The sequence below is a fragment of the Pan troglodytes genome, chromosome 4 (genome assembly GCF_028858775.2).
Source record: "Pan troglodytes isolate AG18354 chromosome 4, NHGRI_mPanTro3-v2.0_pri, whole genome shotgun sequence".
NCBI classification, from domain to species: Eukaryota; Metazoa; Chordata; class Mammalia; order Primates; family Hominidae; genus Pan; species Pan troglodytes.
In genome coordinates, this window is record NC_072402.2 from 8,359,493 (window position 1) to 8,382,318 (window position 22,826).

Consider the following 22,826-nt stretch of genomic DNA (forward strand, 5'->3'; position numbering starts at 1 on the left):
ATCTACTTCCCAGGAGTCGTTCTGGGAATTACAGTGCCTAGAAAACTAACATGTTATCATCATGGGATTATAGTAGGGAAAGAGATTGGTGTGGGGCTTCTGTCTCCCATGAGCTCTAGAGAGAAATTGTGAGGAGGCCTCACTTCAGGCTGGAGAGGATCATCCCTCCCATTTCTCTCCTACCCCTGTCTCCGAGCCACAGCAGAGCGAGGCCCACGCAGACCATCTCGATTTCTGTGCCCCTCCCATTCCCAGTACCACGTCTTTTGGGGGTTTGTTCTTTCATCCACTCAGTATGTTAATACACTGCTTTGCATTCTAGCTGGGTGTATTTGTCCATTCTTGCACTGCTATAAAAAACTAACTGAGACTGGGTAATTTATAAAGCAAAGAGGTTTAATTGGCTCACAGTTCTGCAGGCCTTACAGGAAGCATGACTGGGGAGGCCTCAGGAAACTTATAATCACAGCAGAAGGTGAAGGGGAAGCAGGCACGTTTTACATGTCCAGAGAAGGAGAAAGAGAGGGAAGGGGAAGGTGTCACACACTTTTAAACAGACCTTGTGAGAACTCACTCACTATCACAAGAACAGCAAGGGGGAAATCTACCCCTCTGACCCAATCACCTCCCAGGCCCCTCCTCCAACACTGGGGATTACAATTCGACATGAGATTTGGGTGGGGACACAAATCCAAACCATATCACTGAGTTATCGCCATAAGTAACCTGTGCATGAATCTGACCTCATCTGTTATGTTTTGATGGTCTTCGTTTAGTCATTAGAGTTTTTAGAAGAGCCAGGCTGCTTCAGGTCTAGGTTTTTTGAAGCTTGTTAAAGAGAAACAAATTTAACTGTTACTTAAAGACATTGCTGGGACAAATCTCATTTGACACCAGATTTTAGATTAGCTATATAATACCCAAGCATACACAGATGTCAGTGTGATATAGGAAACTCATATCAGGAAGGAGGTAACAGAAACACATTTGTGTATGAATGGCAACTAAGGAAGCACGACTGGATGGATACATGATAGTAAAAACTAAATACATTTAAAGAAAGTTCACACATGTTAAGGAGTAAAATTATTTAAAATACTGGCTTGCCTTCAGGTTTGTGAGCATTTTGCCTATACAATTATAGAGAAACATTTAGTTACCTAAGTGTATTATGCTATTAATGGCTCTTTCTAGCCTTAAATGTCTGAAATTCAGCAATGCCCCTCCCATCTTGGGAAATATTTTTAAGTCACTTTTTGACCACTCAAGTGTACCTGACCCCTTGGCCTTGTCCTCCCACTTAAAGAATTTTGCCATCCCTTTGTCTCATGACATTGCATTCCCTCAGTTTTCTTCTGACAATCCGTTTTGTTCATTTCTTTTCCCTAAATCAAGTCTCTCCCGTAAATGAGAATATGTTGGGGGCTCTCTCTTACCTCCTCTCGGTTTCTCTCCAGTCGTCTTCTGGGACTTTAATTCCCACCTAAATGACGCTCATACACAGGCCTCAACCATAGCTTTCCATACTCATCTACTTAACATGCATCTAAGACACCACCATCAAGCACAGCACAACCAAAGTTGGACTACTCCTCTTCCCCTACACACTTGTTTTGATTTGCACAAACCTAGATTTCTGAACTCTGTTGCTCAGCCAGAAACAGGATCTTCATTTTCAATGCTTCCCTCTCCCACACAATGCCCCCCACAACATCAAATTAGTGACAAATCTAGTTCATTCTTCTTCCTATCTCCCATGTCTGTCCACTTCTATTTCAGCACATTGTAGACCTTCAGTTGGGCTCTCCAGGGTTCCAAGGATATAGTTCTAACTGACCTGCCTGCGTCCAGGTTGCCACAGCAGGAGTGATCTTTCTAAAGTGGCAATATGGTCAGGCTCTTGGTGGGGTTTTCTTCCTCTATGGTCCCATAAGTGCACTGTACTTTCTCTACTGTAATGCTTTGCAGCTTTGTACCTTGCATCACAATTGCCTGCTGTTTTTTGTTTTTGTTTTTGTTTTTTGAGACGGAGTCTCACTCTGTCACCCAGGCTGGAGTGCAATGGTGCAATCTCGGCTCACTGCAACCTCCACCTCCCGGGTTCAAGCAATTCTCCTGCCTCAGCCTTACAAGTAGCTGGGATTACAGGCACCTGCCACTGTGCCCAGTTAAGTTTTTTTGTAATTTTTAGTAGAGATGGGGGTTCGCCATGTGGGCCAGGCTGGTTTCGAACTCCTGGCCTCAGGTGATCCTCCCGCCTTGGCCTCCCAAAGTGCTGGGATTACAGGCGTGAGCCACCACGGCTGGCCATCTGCTTACTTTTTAAATCCCTTTGCTGTAAAATAACCTCTGGACCAGCTTAAGCTATCTACAGGCAGCCTATCTCAGAGCTGCTTTGTTCACTGTAAGCTTTGAGCACAAGAAGCACTGTGGATGACGTGAGCAAGAAGGAAGTGGAGTCAACTGCCCATCCACACATGCTACCTCCCAATACTGCTTTGAATCAGGGACTCTTTCTCTGAGCGAGCATCGTTCATCCTTCCTCTTGCACAATGGCTCAGCACCTGTGATCCCTGCCACTATAAGTCAGCATGGAAGAAATAGGGATGATTTCTAGGGGATCATCTGAACAGAGTGGAGGGTGCTGCCCCAGGAACCCTGATTTTCCTGTAACCATCAGAGGATTCCCACAGATCGTGTCCCTCAGCAGAGGAGCAAGTATTTCCTCGAAGGTGCAGCCACACATCCTGGGCTTAGCAGAAGGAGCAGAGTATGGCCAACAGCAGAGTCCTGCCCTGCTCTGGCTGAGACCCTGCTGACTGGTGCCCCTTTTTGTACTTTTTTTTACTGTTGTAAAATATGCATAACATAACATTTACAATTGCAATCAATTTTAAGTGCACAGTTCAGTTGGATCACGGACACTTACATTGTTCTACAACCATCAATATTATCCATCTCCAGAACTTTTTCTTCATCCCAAACTAAAGCTCCGAACCCATTAAACAACAACTCCACAACTCCCCCTCCCCCAAGTCCCAGGAAACCGCCATTCCAGTTTCTGTCCCTATGGTTTGACTATACTGTGTGCCTCATATATGTAGAATCATACAGTATTTGTTCTTTGTACCTGGCTTATTTTACTTAGCATAAGGTTTTCGGGAGTTTCAGCACATGTCAGAATTTCATTTCTTTTAAAGGCTGCCTGATATTCCATTGTATGGATAGACCACATTTTGTTTATTCATCCATCTGTCAATGGACATTCGGTTTGCTTCCATCTTTTGGCTGTTGTGAATACTGCAGCTATGAACATTCATGTACAAATATCTGTTCAAGTTCCTGATTTCAGATCTTTGGATATATACCCAGAAGTTGCACTGCTGAATCATATGGTATTTTGTTTAATTTTTTTGAGGACCGAACATATTGTTTTTCAGAGTGGCTGCATCATTTTACCTTCCCACCAGCAACGCATGTGTACTCCTCCAGGTTCTCATCCACAACCATTATTTGTATGCTTTATAAGAGCCATCCTAATGACTGTGAAATAGTAGTTGTTTTGTTCCATGGGACATCTTAAGGCATACATATTCACTTTGTGAATCTCAAACCATCTGCAGAAATTTAGGCTTCTTTATAAGACCTTGATACAAATCAGAAACATGTTATTGTGTAGGAAAAGTTGCAGTGTGCACACAGGTGCTGTGTTTTCCTATTTTAAACACATAAAAAGCTCCGAGGAATCTCACACTCGCCTTCCCTAGTGTGTACATCCCATGAAGGGAGCTGCTGTGTCATTTCCGAAGAGTGACCTTCCTGGCCTCCTCACTGTCCAATCTGCCCCTACTCTTCTCTGTCATAACACTGTCTCGTTTTCCTCTGTGGCCCTTTTTATGATTTGTAATTGGACATTTGTTGATGTTCACATTTGTTCAATACATCCTCCCAGCTAAATTCTGAACGTCAGGAAGATATTCCATGTCTGCTTCATCCTGGCAGACAGGAAGGACTCCAGAATCATTTAAGTAATCTTTTATAAAAAGAGGATTATTTTTCCAGTTTCTTCTTTGACTCAGTACAAACAGAATTTTTAAAAATTATTTTGCTGCTTCACTCCCCATCTTAACTACAAAAGTTTAACCTCAAAAAATGTTTAACAAGTTCAAAAAAATGTTTATATATTCTTAATCTGAGAAAATGACATCTTACTCATGAAAATATAAAGTATAAGCAAAATTACATGATTTTAATGGAAAAATTATTATTACTTTCTTAAAAAATGTATAAACTGGAAAACTCTGTCTCCTCACCTCCTTTCTTCCCACAGCATCTTATACGCTGACATCGTTGGCTTTACCCGGCTGGCAAGTGACTGCTCCCCGGGAGAACTAGTCCACATGCTGAATGAGCTCTTTGGAAAGTTTGATCAAATTGCAAAGGTGAGTATTATGGATTCTTTTCTTCTCTGAAGATTTCTAAACTCTTGGTTTCGTTTTTCTTCATCCACCTATCAATAGTTTACTTTTACATAAAAGCATCCTTTAGGAACATTGTTTGTAAAAGTTGTTGGATTTCTTTGCTATTGATCTTTCATAAGCCTCAAACCTGTCTCAGGGATGAAAAAACGCCATGGCATATCATTATCACGTTTTTATCTATTTTAAAACTTCCCCCTATGTATAATTTAGCACACATATAATAAATACATTCCAGGCAGTGAGATTCCATTTGCAAATCCCTCTGCATGGTATTATTTTAAGGTGCTCTTTTAGGCATTTCCATGTCAAGGATCTGGTAGGATCATTTCCACTCCTCTAGTTGCCAACATCCTCTATTCCTATTGTTAAGCAGGACCCTGGAAGAGTTCCTGAAATAGAATGCATATCTTCCATGCAAAGCCTTCACTTACTCTTGTCTCATTTTAATCCTTTGATTCTTGTGCCACTCAAACAGAAATGGAAGTTTAGTGTCTTCCATTCATATGCTCTTTCATGGGAAATTTCACAGATAGGAAATGACCTGAAACCGTCTGAAACCACTCTAGACCCTATTATTTATTAGAACTGCCACAGTTGCTGGTGGGTGGCAATATCGATGACAAAAAGTTTCTTCCTGCAAGCCCTGTACTTCTCATTAAATGTTTCTGGTCAATTCTCTCTTTGAATTGTTCCCAGCAACAACAAAAATGCTTCATTATGCCTACTAATATCAGTTATTTAGCTATGGAAGAATAGGTCCTAAATTTAGTTCACTGTGTGATTTAGATCACTTTTAATCAAGACAGAACATTCCAGCTGAGTCTCTTAGGAAGAAATCTGGCTTGCAGATGTTAGCATGATCATTCTGGGGCCAAACTCCCCAAGGTTTTTGCCTTCTGTAGTTCCACCGACCATGACAACTCTCACTGGAGATTGTAAAAAATCAGTAAAAGCACAGCTCTGCTTCCTTCCTTTACCAAGCCAAAGGAAGGGGGTGAGTTTTGTGGGTGTTCATTTATAAGAAAAGAAAGGTTTGAAACTTAAATGATGCCTTAAAAGTTTGAATTAATAGAAGGTCATTTTTGTTGGACTACCTGTTCATGTTAGGAAGAAACGTTTCGGTCTTGGCTGGGAACAGCATAACTCCAATGTTCAGATGACATTCTCTCCTCTACGTGCCTGTCTCGGTGAACAAATTTCCCCTTCTCAGAGGATAAGGGCCCACCCAATTCCAGTTCTACCTCCTCTTAACTAATTAAATCTGCAGGAGCGCTATTGCCAAATAGGTTCACATTCACAGGTATAAGGACTAACTTTAATATGTGAATTTGGAAGGACGCAATTCATTACCCATAACAGAAGTACTCAACGTGACTTCCTCTAATCACTGGAACAAAGGAGTATACACCCTCGGCTGACTATCCAGCCATTGGTTTATCCATCATTGGTCAGAGGGGCAGTGTGCCTTCGACATGAGTTCATGGCTCACAGTTCAATAACGGGGGGTTATTGTCAGCAAACAGATACCCCAGTGCACTGAGTACTATGTAAAGCACATAACCTTACACTAAGGAACTCAAAACCATTGCCATTCACTGTAACTGTCATGTTTTCTAGTCTCAGAATAGCTGTTTAGGAAGTATGGGAGGGAAGCTTGATTTATAGAAACAAATATAGGATCAACATGTATGAATGCAGTTAATCTAAATATTAAAATAAAAATACAAAATTTAGCCCAGAAAAATAATGAGGTAGTCAAATTTTACATTAAAACAGTTGAGCCTAAGATGAGAATTAAGTTTTAAATTACTTGGCAGTATTGAATGGCAGCTTATTAGGTGTGGTAATGTCTATCAGAAGCGACATATCTGCAGGTAAGAATCAGCTTTGGATTTAAAATAAATAAAAGAAACCATAAGCACAGTAGGGAAGGACTTGAGATTCTAATTTATACTGAGTGCTGGTCATCATTTTCTACTCTGAAAGACTCAGCTGGGCATAGAATGTTTTATTTCACCCTTAATGTTTGGAGCTGCTCAGACTAAAGAGATTGGCCCCATCACCATCCTTCTCTGCTTCTATGAAGTGTAAATCATTCCAGAACATTCTCCCTTCTTTCTCATTTTTTCCCCTTTTCTTTCTTTATTCCTCTTTGGAAATCGGCATGTAGGGGAGGGCAGCTCATTCTGGTTGAGTAATGAAGGGAAGCCCAACTGGTTCTCATTGCTCTCTCCAGACGCCCCTGGAATGGTGTGAGCAGAGCTGGCGCTTGATGATATTACATGAATCTAGATCATTCTGCAAGTGCTTAATGCAACTGAAATTCTGTAATTTATTCTTCCAGGAGAATGAATGCATGAGAATTAAAATTTTAGGAGACTGCTACTACTGTGTATCTGGACTCCCTATATCTCTCCCTAACCATGCCAAGAACTGTGTGAAAATGGGGCTGGATATGTGTGAAGCCATAAAGTAAGTGGACTGCTTAGTAAGCATTTTGTTATATGCTTTAAGTTCTGGGGTACATGTGCACAACGTGCAGGTTTGTTACATAGGTATACATGTACTGTGTTGGTTTCCTGCACCCATCAACTCATCATTTACATTAGGTATTTCTACTAATGCTATCCCTCCCCCCACCCCCTCCCCAACAGGCCCTGGTATGTGATGTTCCCCTCCCTGTGTCCATGTGTTCTCCTTGTTCAACTCCCACTTATGAGTGAGAACATGCGGTATTTGGTTTTCTGTTCCTCTGTTAGTTTGCTGAGAATGATGGTTTCCAGTTTCATCCATGTCCCTGCCAAGGACATGAACTCATCGTTTTTTATGGCTGCATAGTATTCCATGGTGTATATGTGCCACATTTTCTTAATCCAGTCTATCGTTGGTGGACTTTTAGGTTGGTTCCAAGACTTTGCTATTGTGAACAGTCCTGCAATAAACATACGTGTGCATGTGTCTTTATAGTAGAATGATTTATAATCCTTTGGGTATATACCCAGTAATGGGATTGCTGGGTCAAATGGTATTTCTAGTTCTAGATCCTTGAGGAATCACCACACTGTCTTTCACAACGGTTGAACTAATTTACACTCCCACCAACAGCGTAAAAGCGCTCCTATTTCTCCACATCCTCTCCAGCATCTGTTGTTTCCTGACTCAGGAAACAACAGTAAGCATTTTTTAAACTGTCTAACAATTTGGGGTTGTAAATCTCACCTGTGACTATTTCTATTGTTCTGCCTACTGGCATTAAATACATTATTGTGCATTTCAATATAATTGTGCAGAAACCCATTTATTGGGATGTGAGTAATGCAATGGAAAGTAAGACTTCATTAAGTGTTTAGTATTATTTTTGTTTGTTTGTTTGCTTTTGAGATAAGGTCATGGTCTGTCACCCAGGCTGGAGTGCAGTGACAGGATCACAGCTCACTACGGCCTCTACCTCCTGAGCCCAAAGTAATCTGCCCACCTCAGCTTCCCAAGTAGCTGGGACCACAGGCAAGCACCACCACATCCAGCTAATTTTTGTATTTTTTGTAGAGACGGGGTGTCTCTGTGTTGCCTAGGCTGGTCTTGAGCTCCTAGGCTCAAGCGATCTGCTTGCCTTGGCCTCCCAAACTGTTGACATGGTAGGTACGCACTGCCTGACCCAGCCTAGTATTGTTACTATGAGCCTTAGACTACAGTGAAACTGAGTTGGAAATCTATAGGAAGGCACAGTTTTGTGTGTTTCAAAGGTGATTTTTAAAAGAAATTTTGAACATCTTCTTTGATCTTAAGGTAAAAGTGTGCACATGTTATCATCTTTCCAATTTCTGACAAATTCTGTGGCTTCACACACATTGTAAGGGAAGAGGTAGTTATTACAACCAGACTGCAGTTAATATGAAAACCAATACAAAAATATTTTCATCGAGTCAAAAATGCTCAGCTCTGTGAATTTAATTTTAATTTGTATTTGTAACATATATTTTCTGCATTGTATCTGTAATTTTTTTCACTGTGATTCCAGAGAAGATTTGCTTACATAGGATAATGATATCATTACCATTGACTAGCTACAAAGTAAAAATATAAGGTAAAAGGGTAATTTTTATTACCAGCATCACAATTTTATTAGCAGTACCTTCTTTAATAATGCCCTTTGTAGAAGCCAGAATATTCTTATAAATAATAAAGCCTTTTGTTTGCTGACTGCATGATTGGAATATTGTACTTCATTGGGTTTTTGATTGTCCATTTTGGTAAATGATTTGACCTTATCCTCAACTTTTTTTTTTTTTAATCTGAACAGGGTTGGAATTGTGAGCTTGATGTTCTCATTCCTTGTCTCAGAATTAAAGTAGAAAGGGCTTTATGTGAGAATACATCAAGTCCTGTTGTCACTGTGTTGGTCATATGCTGAAGTGACTAAAATATTAACAGGTGACTTCCCCAGCATGGTCCTGGGAAGATTAATGCCCCCACCCCCCACCCCCTCGCACCCACCACACACACACACACACACACACACACACACACACACACACACAGCCTCAGCCAATGAAATGGAGAGACCCGCATGTTCCATATTCACTAGCTCCGTAGAAAACTCCTGCATGCTTCTGTCAGACAGATCAGAAATGGGAGGGAAATGAAGTCAATGAGAGAGTTGAGATGGAAAGAGTGGTTAGTGTGAACTCAGTTTCCTACACAAAATGCATAGTGTGAGAAATAGCCATAATTGCTTCTTCCCATAAGTAAATCATATGTACTCTCTGATACATGAAAAATAGTTTTTAGCTTTTTTTCAAAAGTAAGTAACTACTTTTAATTCTATGGATCTAGATATAAGTGAATCCAATCAGTGGAACTATTGGATTGAAAAAAATATTTTTTTTTTTCAAATTTGTAACCTGCCGCTGGTGAAAACCTCAGTGTTGGTTTCAAACATAAGGTGAAATGAGTACTATTGGAGGGAGGTATTTGTTTTATTTCCTTTTCAATTAGTTGTGGAAAAGAGTCTTATGAAGGGCAAAATTATGTGCATCAATAACACATTGGATTAAAGAATCCACCCATTTACTAAAGCCTTGTTTCTGCTTTTGAATGAACTGTTTCCAGTTCCATAATGTTTAAGTTATTCCAATGTCTTGAAGATGTTTTCGGAGAAAGAATCCTTACATTACATGCACTGGCATGTCACCAGTTCATTAGAAATACTATTACATTTTTTACTGTGATAAAATATGTATACCCTAAATGTTACCCTTTGAATCATTTTTATGTGTATATAAAAATGTACAGTGATACATAAAAATGTACAGTTATGTGCAGTGATGTTGAGTAAATTCAAAATGTTGTGTAACCATCGCCACTGTCAACTTCCAGAACCTTTTCATCACCCCAGACAGAAATTCTGTACCCATTAAGCAGTAACTCCCAATTACCCCTTCCCCAGCTCCTGGCCATCTCTATTCTACTTTCTGTCTCTGTGATTTTTACTATTCTGGATATTTCACGTAAATGGAATCATATAATATCTTTCCTTTTGTGTTTGGCTTCTGTCACTTAGCCTAGTGTTGTCAAGGTTCATTTTTGTGGTGGCATGTGTTAGCACCTTTTGATGCTTTTGATGACAGCATAATATTCCCCTGTAGTATATACCACATTTTATTTATTTTTTGATCATTGATGCATCAGTAATATCTTATGTGTGCAGAATCTCAGTAATGTCAACAGGTTTCAGGGACCTCTCCCAATTCTTGCAGATCCCTCAACTTAATCCTCAAGTCAGGCAATGGTTTTGCGTCCCTGTTACCTGCCACTTGCGGAACAAGGGATTCCACATTCTTCCTCTGTTTGTTTCATGTATAGTAGACAAGGTGATCAATAAAATGGTTACTTTGGGCTGGGCATGGTGGCTCATGCCTGTAATCCCAGCGCTTTGGGAGGCCGAGGTGGACCAATCACCTGAGGTCAGGAGCTTGAGACCAGCCTGGCCAGCATAGTGAAACCCTGTTTCTTTTTCTTTTCTTTTTTTTTTATACTTTCAGTTCTAGGGTACATGTGCACAAAGTGCAGATTTGTTGTATATGTATACATGTGCCATGTTGGTGTGCTGTACCTATTAACTCGTCATTTACGTTAGGTATATCTCCTAATGCTATCCCTCCCCCCTCCCCCCACCCCACGGCAGGCCCCGGTATGTGATGTTCCCCTTCCTGTGTCCAAGTGTTCTCATTGTTCAGTTCCCACCTGTGAGTGAGAACATGCGGTGTTAGGTTTTTTGTCCTTGCGATAGTTTGCTGAGAATGATGGTTTCCAGCTTCATCCATGTCCCTACAAAGGACATGAACTCATCCTTTTTTATGGCTGCATAGTATTCCATGGTGTATATGTGCCACATTTTCTTAATCCAGTCTATCACTGATGGACATTTGGGTTGGTTCCAAGTCTTTGCTATTGTGAATAGTGCCACAGTAAACATACGTGTGCATGCGTCTTTATAGCAGCATGATTTATAATCCTTTGGGTACATACCCAGTAATGGGACGGCTGGGTCAAATGGTATTTCTAGTTCTAGATCCTTGAGGAATCACCACACTGTCTTCCACAATGGTTGAACTAGTTTACAGTCCCACCAACAGTGTAAAAGTGTTCCTATTTCTCCACGTCTTCTCCAGCACCTGTTGTTTCCTGACTTTTTAATGATCGCCATTCTGACTGGTGTGAGTTGGTATCTCATTTTGGTTTTGATTTGCATTTCTCTGATGGCCAGTGATGATGAGCATTTTTTCATGTGTCTGTTGGCTGCATAAATGTCTTCTTTTGAGAAGTGTCTGTTCATATCCTTTGCCCACTTTTTGATGGGGTTGTTTGATTTTTTTCTGGTAAATTTGTTTGAGTTCTTTGTAGATTCTGGATATTAGCCCTTTGTCAGATGAGTAGATTGCAAAAATTTTCTCCTATTCTGTAGGTTGCCTGTTCACTCTGATGGCAGTTTCTTTTGCTGTGCAGAAGCTCTTTAATTAGATCCCGTTTGTCAATTTTGGCTTTTGTTGCCATTGCTTTTGGTGTTTTAGACATGAAGTTCTTGCCCATGCCTATGTCCTGAATGGTATTGCCTAGGTTTTCTTCTAGGGTTTTTATGGTTTTAGGTCCAACATTTAAGTCTTTATTTATTTATTTATTTTTTAATTTTTTTATTTTTTTAATTATTATGCTTTAAGTTTTAGGGTAGATACATTTAAGTCTTTAATCCATCTTGCATTAATTTTTGTATAAGGTGTAAGGAAGGGATCCAGTTTCAGCTTTCTACGTATAGCTAGCCAGTTTTCCCAGCACCATTTATTAAATAGGGAATCCTTTCCCCATTTCTTGTTTTTGTCAGGTTTGTCAAAGATCAGATGGTTGTAGATGTGTGGTATCATTTCTGAGGGCTGTGTTCTGTTCCGTTGGTCTATATCTCTGTTTTGGTACCAGTACCATGCTGTTTTGGTTACTGTAGCCTTGTAGTATAGTTTGAAGTCAGGTAGCATGATGCCTCCACCTTTGTTCTTTTGGCTTAGGATTGACTTGGCAGTGCAGGCTCTTTTTTGCTTCCATATGAACTTGAAAGTAGTTTTTTCCAATTCTGTGAAGAAAGTCATTGGTCGCTTGATGGGGATGGCACTGAATCTAAAAATTACCTTGGGCAGTATGTTCATTTTCCCTGTTTCTACAAAAAGACAAAAATTAGCCAGGCCTGGTGGTGCACGCCTGTAACTTTAGCTACTCAGGAGGCTGAGGCAGGAGAATCACTTGAACCCAGGAGATGGAAGTTGCAGTGAGACAAGATCACACCACTGCACTTCAGCCTGGGCAACAGAGCAAGATTCTGTCCAAAAAAAAAAAAAAGTGTATTTTGTTACACCCCCACCCCCATGAAAGAGCAGCAACAGAGAGGACATCTCAGCACGTTCCAGGAATTGTTTGTCCACTTTCATCCTCTCTCCCGTGCAAGGATGTGCATTTCCATTCCCATTCATTGAGCCGTGAGGTGGGATGGGTTCCAGACAGGAATTTTCATTTTTTAAGCTGGTGAGGGGAACGTGCACACCTGGCACTTGGGTTTTTGCCAGATGGTCTCAGTGTCAGGAACCAGCAGCATGAGTCCCAGACAGCTGCCTGCTCTTCTCTCTGTGTTCACACCTCCACACTTAGCAGCACCTCATTCCCTGCTAGCCCAGGCACCACGGCAGAGGCACTTCAGCTGCAGTTTTGGAAGATTTCCAATGCTTAGAAACATTACTTTTTTCTGCCATGAACATGTAAATTATTTTTAATCAAGTAATATTCAGGACCTTGATTTTATAAGGGATTAAGCCTTCTCTTAAACTGTACTGTTTACCTACTACTGTTGCAAGCTTTAAGCAATGACTTCAACGTTTTTCTATAGATCATGTAAATTGCATATACATGAAACAAAACATGTGGCTAGTTGGCCGGGCGCGGTGGGTCACACCTGTAATCCCAGCACTTTGGGAGGCCGAGGCGGGTGGATCACGAGGTCAGGAGATCGAGACCATCCTAGCTGACATGCTGAAACCCCGTCTCTACTAAAAAACAAAAAATTAGCTGGGCGGTTTGGCGTGCGCCTGTAGTCCCAGCTGCTGGGGAGGCTGAGGCAGGAGAATGGCGTGAACCCGGGAGGCGGAGCTTGCAGTGAGCCGAGATCACGCCACTGCACTCCAACCTGGGTGACAGAGTGAGACTCCGTCTCCAAAAAAAAAAAAAAATTGTGGCTAATTGATTCATTTGAACCCATGGTCAACTCATTTTTTAAAAAAGACAACATGGAGACGATTTTAATGTTTTAACCAGTCAGCTCGTTAAGGAGTTCAGCTCTGTCAAGTGGACAATCTGAGACTCCTTTTTCCTCCCTTTTTATCCTTCCTTGGCTCTCTGCTGGCCTATTTTGGTAAACAGAAACGCCACGTGGTTGGAAATGTCCTCTCAACAACATAAAATGTTAAGAACAATTATGGGTTCTCTAATGAATTTTTCAGAATCATCATTGCTCAAAGAAGAAGCACAGTACATTTTTCAAAAATGACCTTGATCCATTAGTAAACTTGTGTGAAGTTGTGCTGTTGCACTGGGCCTTGAACCCTTTGAGAGGTAAACAATCCAGTTGGAGGAGATTGTGTCCACCCAGGCTGAATTACTGCTGAGGGCCGAGATGGAGACAGACAGGGAGTGCTAATTGCCCTCAGGGCAGTTAGAGGACAGAGGCAGCAAGGCTACCTAGACCAGCCTAGAGGGGAGAGAACAGAAAGCCTTTCTGAATGGGGCTGTGCCTGAGTCCGGAAGAACAATGCCAGCTGGACACATGACACCAAAGGGAGGCTTGGGGGCATGGGGAGCAGGAAGAGGAGTCAGTATAAGCAAAGTCCGGAGGTGGGGACACCCCGGTGCTGGGTGCTTGCACAGCCACAGCCTGCAGATGCAGGGCAGAGGGGTGGGGGTGGGTCTCCTTGTCCTGCTGATGCTCTGGCTCGTTTTGTGGGGCAGGAAGGAAAGTTTTGGATGACTTGCATAGAGCCAAATGGGTAGCTGGGTTTTTTGCAAAAACAAGAAAGGAAGACAGTGAGGGGAAAAGAGGAAAGGAAATGGGGAAGGAAAATATCTTTCTATATTCTTTTTTCAGAGTGCGATTTATTTTTATATCGTGGGTCCGTTTCGTTTGATCATTTTTAGCATGCTAAAATGGTATCATTATATCATTTAAGCATGACATACATGCCTATGCCATTTTGAGATGTTAATGATTCATTTCACTACGATTCACAAGTGGTGGTGTCTTTCTTTGATTGTGCTGCAGTCGGCATCATTGCTTCCCTCCACATTGCCTCTTGGGGTAATTCTTTTGATGTAACTAGGAACATCTTCCTGTATACTTCTTTTGCAATACTACTTTAATGTATTCAGCCAGCAAGAACAAATAAGCATTGCCAAGCATTTCCATTTTTTCTTCATTGAAATTCATCATTTTTCTCTGTTAATGAGTTGGTGATAAGGTCCTAAAAAGTATTTTTTCTCTTTTTGTTAAAGAATGTGCACAACTGGAAAGGCTTAATGTCATGATTATTTTGCTAAAAATTCTTATGTAGGCTAAAATCATTATTAAGCTCACAAATGAGCTATATTGTTCTCTTGTTAGCAGAAGATATTCGTTGGAGAGGTACATTGTGCTAAGCACTAAAATTGCAGACCCTGTTTAAGACTGTTTCTGACATTACAAGGCAATGTCACGTGATTCTAGTATGAAAATGCAGACATGTGCCAGCACATGGTAGCTGCTTGATACATATTCATTGCAGAAGTAAAAGTTATAGCCAAAACGTTTTGTCATCACTATAGTCTGGCCTGATCTAGCTTTAATAGCAAGAACATTGGTCTAATCTGGAGTGACTGGAAGGAAAAACCCTTCTTAGCTCAGAGGAGTGATCTCCTGCCATAGGAAGGTTTATGGTCATTTCCGACAGTTTGAAAAATTCTGAATAATAAAATACTGGGAAAATTGGCCAAGAGTTAAAGGAAACAGTGGATGTTACTTGATCATGATCTTACTTCCCTTCTCTTTAGGAAAGTGAGGGATGCTACTGGAGTTGATATCAACATGCGCGTGGGCGTGCATTCTGGGAATGTCCTGTGCGGCGTGATTGGTCTGCAGAAGTGGCAATATGATGTGTGGTCACATGATGTGACCTTGGCCAACCACATGGAAGCTGGAGGGGTCCCTGGGTAAGGCCAAGCATTGGATTTCTTTCTTCAAGCAGGCAGAACTATTAGGAATGACAGATTATCAGCCTAATGACGGAGTGCTCAGTTTTTGATCACTTCTGTTGCCTCTGTTGGTATCATGTTACTCACGCCCAACGGCCTCTTATGTTAAGCAGATAAAGACGAGCTCTCAAGTCCCTACATCACGACCCCGTTGTCCATAGTTCAAAGACTGTGAATATCAGACAGTAAATTACAAACTTTTACTTATTTGCAAATGTATGAATAGAAATCTGATTTAAAGATGTTTTACAAAACAGTCCAGATATGGCATCTGTCTAGAACTGTTGACCTCTAAAACCATTATATTAAAATAAGTGACTACAGCATCCTTCTCTGGGGAGAATAACATATTTCAGTCAAGAGAATCTTTATCAAGGGCTGTAGTTTAGAGAAGCACAAGAGCAAGCACTGAGAAAGAAAGTCTACATTATTATACAGATTAGCATACTTCCTAAAATGCCCATGACATACATTTCAAAGATATTCTCATAAAAATTCAAAATAATCAAGTTGTATTTGCTGTAATTCACTACACCCACCATGCAGGTTTCGGTGAGTGCAGAGAAGCTCCAAAACTAGTAGTGCACGACCTCTAAGAGCATCTTTCCAAAGCAGTGGTCAATAGAATATAAACTTTAATTGTGGTCAGTGCTCCTAAGAACATGTAGGCTTTCCTTCATTTAGTGGATAAATTATTTCAGAAATCATGAGCAAATAGAAACCTTTCTTCACACTTATCCTTTTATGTCTTGACTGTGATTTTAAAATGCAATTTCAGACGTGTTCACATTTCTTCTGTCACCCTGGAGCACTTGAATGGCGCTTATAAAGTGGAGGAGGGAGATGGTGACATTAGGGACCCATATTTAAAACAGCACCTGGTGAAAACCTACTTTGTGATCAACCCCAAGGTCAGTATCATTGTAAAGAGTCTATGATAAAAAGGGAGGAGGAGCAAATTATTGATATTCATAAGTGTTTTTAGTCAATATCCAATATAATTCTTTGCTACTCTTTGTCCCCAAAATATTTTAAATGCATATGGTGGTTTAATTACAGAAGATGTTTTGTAATTCTGAATTCAAATACCTATTAAATGAGCAGTTGAAATGCACTGCTTTTCTGCAGGGGTGTTGATGCAGGTTGCTAGTTCAGACCGTCATGTGTGTTAGTCGGTGTATTCCTTGGTGGATGCTGCATCTGAAAGCCTCCCAGTGGGCACAGCTGTTGATACCTGTCAGTTGGGAAATTAAATAAAGAGAAAATGATTGACTTAGGGCTTTAGAAGATAAAAATCCAATTAAGTAAAATAGGATGAACATATACAAAAAAAGAAGAGAAGAAATATTTGAAAGATTAACACATAAATATTACATAGACATGCTTGCGAGATTGTCTGTATGCACAAGCATATTTACCTTCTGTAACATAAGAACATCTACTGCCTGAGATGATCCACCCCATACAAACAGTGAGAAACTATCTCTTATTTCATTCACACCACATTTAGGCCAGATCAAGGGGCTTAGAGTTCTCATTTCTTTTAACCCTTCTCAAATTCCTGCCAAATGGGTATTATCACTATTTACAGATTAAGAATCTGAAGCTTTCAGGGGTTATGTAATTCTTCCCAAATTACACAGCTGGTAAATGGTGCAAATATCAGCAAGAAAGACCTCTGAACCATGAAAACCAATATCATAAAATCAACAAGATCAACTTTATGGACATTTACTTATGGTAGCATCTGGGAAGCCCCAGTTTCACCTTTGAAGACAAACTTTCAACTAGCTTGATGATCGATCTGGAGATAGATGTGTGGCAAGCAGCAGGGACTGGGAGATGATGGACGGGGGAAGGCTCAAAAAATACATGTACAAAGAACATTACGTTCAGGTAAAGAACACCAAAACACGATGTTTGGGGCTATGTAGCATTAGAAACAGCTACAGTTATCACTTTAGAAAAACATAACCATCAAGAAAAAGCTAAACATATCAGCACATTCTGTTTTAAGAATTTACTTAATAAAAAATGTCCATTAACATGTCATTATTTTTTTCTAAGTCTCAATTACATGTATGTTTTGCTAGCTGAAAAAAGATTCCCTCAACTCAAATAGTGTGTTCCCCAGTAACACTGAAGGAATAAGGACAGAAAACACAGAGGGCGAATAGAGGGCTGTCAGGAGGAATGCCCCTAGTCCAATGAGGTCAATGCCAAAAGGATCATGTGTGGCCCTGTGCTGTGCCAGGTGTGATGCTTTGTTTCTCACCCCAAGGGAGAACGACGGAGCCCCCAGCATCTCTTCAGACCTCGCCACACCCTTGATGGAGCCAAAATGAGGGCCTCGGTCCGCATGACCCGGTACTTGGAGTCCTGGGGGGCAGCCAAGCCCTTTGCACACCTACATCACAGGGACAGCATGACCACAGAGAACGGCAAGATCAGCACCACGGTATGCCCTCCCCTGCCTCCAATGCCTGAGCACTGGGGGAAAGCTAACTTCCCAAAACCAAAGGCTGGGCATCTCCTGCCAAAATAACTCCTGTCTGTAAGAAACAAACTTATCACCTTCTTCTTCTCAGAGAGGCCCTTATGAACAACCATCAGGGTATGAGTGAGCTCCATGCTGACATTGCTAAGGGTTGCACCCTAGCGTGATTTTGCATTATAGCTTCATAACCCAAGACAGTGCTATTTACAACTGATAGTAGCAATTAAATACAACTATTTATTAATTGAGGGTTTTTTTAAGAAAAACTTCTATCATGAAGTAGAAAGCCTTGAGGTTCTTAATAAAAAGACAAAAGCATGATGCCCTTGGAGTTTAAGTAGTATCATCAAGCCCATTTCTTCATTGCCCAAATGTCCAGGCTGTGTGGGCAGCAGTGGATACTATCTTGTTATGGTTCCATGTTTCCCTGCGACCTCCAGCATATGAGAAAGCACTGAAGCTCCTTACACTGGGGACATCTGCGATAAGATGGCTGCAATGGAGAAGGAAAATAGGCCCATAGGAGGAGAGAAAAGTAAATACAACCAAGCACTTAGGATAATCCCCATAGTATTTTTAGATTTTAAAACTATCTGGGGGTAAAATTTCATGTATAATGCTATTAAATGTGCTAAGGATGCAGTTATAGCTTTTTAAAAATACAATATTACATAATTCTTATTGTCTGATGAGAAGGAACATGCCAGTTGTCAGGTGAAAGTGGAGTTTTTCAGTCGCCCTGGGCCCCCACCTGTCCCAAGGTCTCAAAGTGACACTCCCACGCCCAACAGGCAGGGGCTCAGCATTTATGTTTTGGCTTACTTATATTTCTTCTCCCAACTTCTCTTCATCTTTTTTCAACTCAAAAGTAAATGTGACTATCAGACAGAAGACCATGACCCATCAGACAATCCGTAAGACTGCACAAGTCCTAGCACTTGCATTTTAATAGCAAAGGAGGGACCATAGATAAAAAAACAAATTAATGAACAAGATCATGTGAGGTGCTGATGAGGGCCATGAGGAAGATAAAATTTAGTGATGGCATCTGGAGTGAATGGGATGGCCACTGTAGTAGGTCAGCTGAGGGAGTCTCAGAGGGAGAAATGAGTGAATGGGAAGAGGAGGTGGCAGAAGAACAAAGTCAGTGGCACAAAGATGAAAGTGAGTGTGGTGTCCCCTGGAGACAGAGAGGAAGCTGCTGTGGCTGGAGCATCATGAACAATGAGCAAAGGGAGGTCATGGGGTGAGATGCACCAAGGTAAAAGTTTATATTGCATTCTGTGTGCAATTGGAAGTCATGGAGAATCTTAGCAAGGGAGGGTCATGATATAATTTAGGCTTTGGAATAATGGAGCAAGACTGCAGGGGTCCCCGGTGAGAATGATACCCCCTTATGCTAAGAGTTTAGCAGTGGAAGCAACGAGAAGCAAATTCAGGGGCTAACGTGAAAGTAGAGCCAATAAGACTTGGTGATGGATTGGATATGCATGAACATTAGGAACAGAGATGAATCCAAACTTTTTGGCCCCACAGCTGGAACAATGATGATGCCATTAATTGAGATGACAAATACAAGGGGGAAACCAGATTATTTAATATGGAAAATTAAGACTTTTCTGCTGGACAGCTTCTAACCTATAGTTAAGTGCAGTGAGGATGTAGACAGTTGGATCTGCAAGTCTGGAACTCACGGGACAGGTCCAAGATGGAGGCATGAATGTGAACGTCATCAGGTTGTAGATGATATTTGAAGCCATGGGACTAGATAAAATCATCAAGAAGAGAACAATCCAAGGTGGGAGGCCTGGGGCAGCTGGGGCCTTCCAGCATTTAGATCTGTTAGAGAAACAGCATCCTAGGACTCCAGTATCCAACCAGTGAAAGCCTATGTTTCTGTCACTCATGAAAAACAGTAATTTGGATAAGTTAGCCTCAGTCTTGCTAGTTCGTGCTGTGTCTGATAACTCCATTTCCCATTGGGATTTATTGTACATCAGCAATTGGTTGGTTGGTTGGTTTTTAAGGAATAAGAATCATATATAAATAGTTGAATGTGATTTCCTGTGCTGTTTTTCATGTGTTCCTGCGGGGAAAAGGCTTACTTTTCCAGGTATATTGTTGTTGTTGTTTATTTCTTATCAGCCTTTATTAAGACTTAAGAGTGACTGTCTCTTTTATTATCTGAGCGTAGGATCCAGGAATGGTTTCAGTCTGACTTTAATCTGGTGCTATGTGTTGATGAAGATGCCTTCTTCAACATATGGCCAGAACTGTTGAGTGCCTCAACTTCAGAAATTTGTTTATAAAAATCAAAGGACCCCTTGAACGAACTCTATTTTCTTAACCGTCTGGTCCCACCTGTTGCAGATTCAAAGCCAGGCTTGGATTGCCTTAGTAGCAGTATAGCATACTTTAAGAAAGCCCCAAGTTTTTGGTGATGCATTAAGCCCAAACCACTTTGACTTAACTGTGTGTCTCACTCACTTTCAGAAAGACCTCACTGGAGTTTTCACTCATAAATCCCAGGGTCAAACAACTGACATTGCTGAAAGTGATTCCTTTATCTAATCCCCTATACAGAACTCCATTCACTCTTGATTCAACATTGATAGAGCTCTTGAATAATACAGTACTTTACTGTATGGAATGAAACTTGGAGCTCAATCACTTTTTCAAAAAAATCTTTCCTTTCCGTAGGCTAAATCCATATCTTAATATAACCTTGGAAATGAAAGCAGCAAACCAAAGTTTCTTTGGAGCAGTTTTGTTCCAACTTTTATTTTCATTCCCACTATAAATGTGTAAAGGCAATCTTTCCTTGAAAGCCTATTATTGAATATTTGACAGTGGCTTTTCCACTTATAAATTCTGTCTCTCTTCCATTTCTCTTGGGAACTACCAGCACTCCTTTGCCGATTTCTTCATTTTGTCCAGTGGTTTGTGATTTCACATACTTAACCAATGGTACTGTTTCTTAACGCCCCAGTTCAGTGATGGGGATGACTACAGATTTTGTGGTTATATTTTTGTTCTTTCTACAGCATTTTCTAATATTTGTCTGATACCAAAGTCCATTTTCACATGGTCATAGGTTACTGATGGTAACTCTGATATCAGTCGCCGGCAGGCCACTGTTTGAAATCAGATCTGAAAATACAGGCTATAAATCTTAAAACTCCAGACAACAATCCTCATGCTTCTAGCATCCAGAGTTTAGAGATTACAGCAACATTCCAAAGATAAACTGAGTTTACAACTTGATTCACATTTAGGATTAAGCTCTTTTTCTCCACATGAGTAATTAATTATTTGTTAGCTAAATGTTACTGTCCATGATAAAAGAGGAAATATGTTTCACCTAATTATCACTGCAACATTCTTCTTGAAACACGTTTTGACAATTAATAACCTTTTTTCTCAATATAGGATGTACCCATGGGTCAGCATAATTTTCAAAATCGCACCTTAAGGTATGGTATCTCTCTATCTGATTTTTTAAAGCTTATTGCTCTTTATTCATTTCTGAGAGTAATTATCATCAATTATGGTAATTTCAAGGGCTACTTCTGAAAGAGCAGCTCCCCCTGAGAAGCCCTATTAAATTGCTTTCAGCTTCTAAAAATAGAATCATTGGGGTCTTATTGTTAGAATTGAGAGAGGGAGAAAGAAAACACCACCTGGTACTCATTTTAGAATGTTAAGCTGTTTTCCCAAAGAGACTCTTCTTAATATTAATGTGTGGTTAAAAAAAAAGTGAATTGTCTTAAAATGGGTATGTTGCTTACAATTACATTTTTCTGCCTGTAATCCCAGCACTTTGGGAGGCTGAGGCGGGTGGATCACTTGAGATCAGGAGTTTGAGACCAGCCTGGCCAACATGGCAAAACCACGTCTCTACTAAAAATACAAAAAAAATTAGCTGGGTGTTGTGGCATATGCCTGTAATCCCAGCTACTCGGGAGGCTGAGGCATGAGAATCACTTCAACGCGGGAGGCAGAGGTTACAGTGAGCCGAGATCGTGCCACTGCACTCTAGCCTGGTCAACAGAGTGAAACTGTGTCTCAGAAAAAAAAAAAAAGAAAAAGAAAAAAATTACACTTTTCTGTTGAATTCTAAAGGTAAAAGCAGGATAAATCCAGTCTGTCTATAGTGAAATAAAGGGTTATCCACTCTGCTCAAAAAAAGAGAAAAGCTTCCCACAAATGTCTCCACACGCCCTGTCGCAGCCACCGTAAAATCCCAGGCACTAACTCCTTTTTTCCCCTGTTCCTCTATCTTTCGGGCACAGAGTTTTACTTTAATATTGGTTTGGGAGTTAATCAAATCAATATTAGGACATTCAGATAACCAGTGTAAGATGTAGTTCCAAACCCTAAGCCAGGCTTTCTTTCTCCCCAGAGAGGTCAATTTATTGTAGCTATTGATAGTTTTATAGAAACTAAGGAAAAATATGAGATCTGACCTATTTTCTATAGAAAAGGAATTGTACCCAAGTAAAAATGAAACATAGGTTGTAACCTGCTGAAACAAGGCAACAGGGCACATTAGCCCAGGATCCTTCTAAGTGACCGTTGGGATGAGCTCTAATTTGGACTTTGTGCAAAATTTGACATTTTAACATTGAGATATAACATTCATAGTCTTTATGTTATGAGGATAATTTGGTTCTTGAGCTTTTGAAGCATTATATTTAAGTGGCATATACTGTAATAAAGAGAACTTAAGCTAATTTGAGGCATATTAGAGAGCCCATAAGACACCTGGAGACAGCACGGTGCCTCTGGCCAATAAGATGCTGACACATCTATGAGCAACTGACCACAGAAATGTCACAGACTTCCTTTCACTTTATATTCATAGTCTCTTCTGTTTTCTGTCTCTCCCTTCCAGCAATCCTGCTTTAAGAGTCTATTTATAGAAGTTACAATGGGTAATGTGTCATGGAACCCCAGTATTACGTGGGGCAGCGTAAGCCGGGATGAGTGCTGTCTGGAAGACAATGATAAGAAGCTGTTGTTTTTATTTGCAC

General features: G+C 40.6%; 1 protein-coding gene across 3 annotated transcripts in view; it reads left to right on the forward strand.

Annotated features, from left to right (window-relative positions):
* The window catches only part of ADCY2 (adenylate cyclase 2), a 435,133-nt gene that overhangs the window by 298,886 nt on the left and 113,421 nt on the right, over positions 1-22,826 (forward strand). For all 3 annotated transcript variants that reach the window (XM_016952932.4, XM_054684164.2, XM_016952933.4), the window contains 6 exons: positions 4,331-4,442; positions 6,826-6,953; positions 15,096-15,254; positions 16,075-16,207; positions 17,578-17,754; positions 21,223-21,266. In XM_016952932.4, coding sequence (XP_016808421.1) covers positions 4,331-4,442; positions 6,826-6,953; positions 15,096-15,254; positions 16,075-16,207; positions 17,578-17,754; positions 21,223-21,266 — 753 coding nt within the window. The remainder of the gene's footprint in view (positions 1-4,330; positions 4,443-6,825; positions 6,954-15,095; positions 15,255-16,074; positions 16,208-17,577; positions 17,755-21,222; positions 21,267-22,826) is intronic.